The sequence below is a fragment of the Penaeus vannamei genome, chromosome 6 (genome assembly GCF_042767895.1).
Source record: "Penaeus vannamei isolate JL-2024 chromosome 6, ASM4276789v1, whole genome shotgun sequence".
NCBI lineage: Eukaryota > Metazoa > Arthropoda > Malacostraca > Decapoda > Penaeidae > Penaeus > Penaeus vannamei.
The window spans coordinates 32,683,723-32,685,954 of NC_091554.1; the positions used below are offsets into that span (position 1 = coordinate 32,683,723).

General features: G+C 35.1%; 1 protein-coding gene across 2 annotated transcripts in view; it reads left to right on the top strand.

Annotated features, from left to right (window-relative positions):
* The window catches only part of LOC113823698 (zinc finger protein 892), a gene marked incomplete in the record, with an annotated part of 11,839 nt that overhangs the window by 3,255 nt on the left and 6,352 nt on the right, over positions 1-2,232 (top strand). For both annotated transcript variants that reach the window (XM_070122906.1, XM_070122905.1), the window contains 1 exon segment: positions 1,363-2,232. In XM_070122906.1, coding sequence (XP_069979007.1) covers positions 1,369-2,232 — 864 coding nt within the window.

The following is a 2,232-nucleotide window of genomic DNA, read 5'->3' on the forward strand; positions in this document are numbered from 1 at the left end:
CACTACTATCGGAGAAAAACAAACTCCGTCTGACGAGCCAGTGGCGCGGGAATGGGATGCCACGATGCCACTCGTCTTTCGGTCCACAACAGCCATGGCATGTACGTACATGCCACCCGTCGGCTAGGGGTTAATAGTATGTCATGAACAGAATGTAAATGATGAACATTCTAAAGTTAGAGTTAAACTTTGATTTTGAACTTTTTTGTTATTTAATCCAAATGATCTGGATAATGTAACCATCATGTCATGAAAAAAATGACTTAAGGGATGGGAGGCATGGACATGCTGTCATGGGAAAATTTGGCTGAAGGCCGGGGCATCAGCAATGATTCACCACAAGTGCACAAACCTCTTGGAAAATTATTATAATCATATGGCATTTAGTAGGGATTTTTGCACCATTTCCAGTGACAAATAGAATGTACTGGCCTTGACTGGGAGAGCACCATGCTCAGGATCCTATTCCTTGCCGCTGTGACTGGTGGTGCAGGTTGTATCACTGAAAATTGGAAATGAAGAAAAATTTAAAATATTAAGTAACAAATTGCAAAGGGAAGTCATAGAGTCTTTTCACCACACATGAGTGTTTGCATGTCTCCAGCCAACAAGCAGCACACCCATTAGATTGGCTGTTTAAGTAAGTCGAGCACCCATATTTTGGGCCATGTGATGGCAATGAAGCATCTGGATCTAACAGGTTAACAGATGAAGTTTGTATATCAATGCTGTTCTCTGTTATGTTTACATACTTTTCCCTGCTTATGCATTGTGTGGTGTAGAAGCAAAATAAACAAACAGCTTGTCACAGCAAAGGATAACCAGTGTAACAAATGGAATTAAAATAATTCATTATTAACTGCAATTATGATAAAAGAAAGCCTTTACTGGATTTACATTTCATATAGGTGCAATGGTTATTCATTCCATTATTGGAGATATAAGATTTTATGAAAATCTACAATTAGCTTTTTTCCCAAATGTGTTACCAATAGCGGCCCAATATGCCATATTTGATGATTATTAATTTGTGTTGGTTTTCATATTCAGGGTCTGATATTTTTACTTCATTAAGGTTCCAAGTCACATATGGACATAATGTATAATGCATTGTGATTTAAATATCCTTTAAAAAATCCAAGGTTTCTTTGAATTGCTGCAGTTATATTTAATTGAAACTATATCATCCAGAACATTTGTTTTACATATCATTACGAAATATCATTCTGATATATTGATGAATTATAGATATTTATTATATTTGAAAATAAATTACTTTCAGAAACTTGTAGTCTTTAGTCTTATGGTGTAGAATTTTGTCATATTGATAGATATGCATTACATTTTGTTAATCTCTTTCAGGCAAAAATGACAGATGAAACAACATGTGGTTCCTGTTTTGCATGCCAGCGGATTCTAGGGGAAAGTCGCAGTGTGAAAGGAAGTGCTCGTCTCAAACACTCAAACAAATTGGTGAATGAAGCCATATCTGATATTGTGAATGAAAAAGTATCAGCTCCCAAATTGTGCTTTAGATGTTATAGATTAGTCTTAGGTATAGATTATCATCAACATGAATTTCACAGATTAATGCAATCTTTCATAAAGATATTTAGTGAAAAGAATAAGACTGTAGGAAGTGTTAATGCAAAGAAGTCCATGATAGTAAGTAACAAATCACCTATATTGAGTTCTGAAATAATTCAGGATGGAACAAAATCAGAAGATTCATGTAAAGATGTTAACATTGTTTTGAGTAATGATAATGATGAAGTTAAGATCATAGATCCTGTCTTGGAGTCAGTTCAATTAGATTTTTTAGAGTATGACTCTAGAGAAGTAGTACCCTACATTCATTCAGCTGTAGGAAATCAGGATGAAACTATAAGAGACGATAGAGAAAGAGATTATAGACAAGGAAAATATAATACCACAAGCTTTAGTAGCAATGAAAGAGATTTCAAGAGAAATCAGTTGGATGAAGTGGATTTAGCTGGGATATTAACACAGTCAAGAAGAAGACCGAAAGTGCCAAAAAAATATGATGATTATGAGTATTACCCAGAAAACTACAGCCAGCCAAAGAATGAACCAGAAGTAAAGGAACAGCAAGATGAATCTTGTGATGGTAGTCCTCCCTTCAAGTGTAGCCTTTGTCAGAATTTCTTCAGCACTAAGAAATCGTATAGCTGTCATGAATGCTTCAAAAAAGAGAGAGAAGATATTACATAC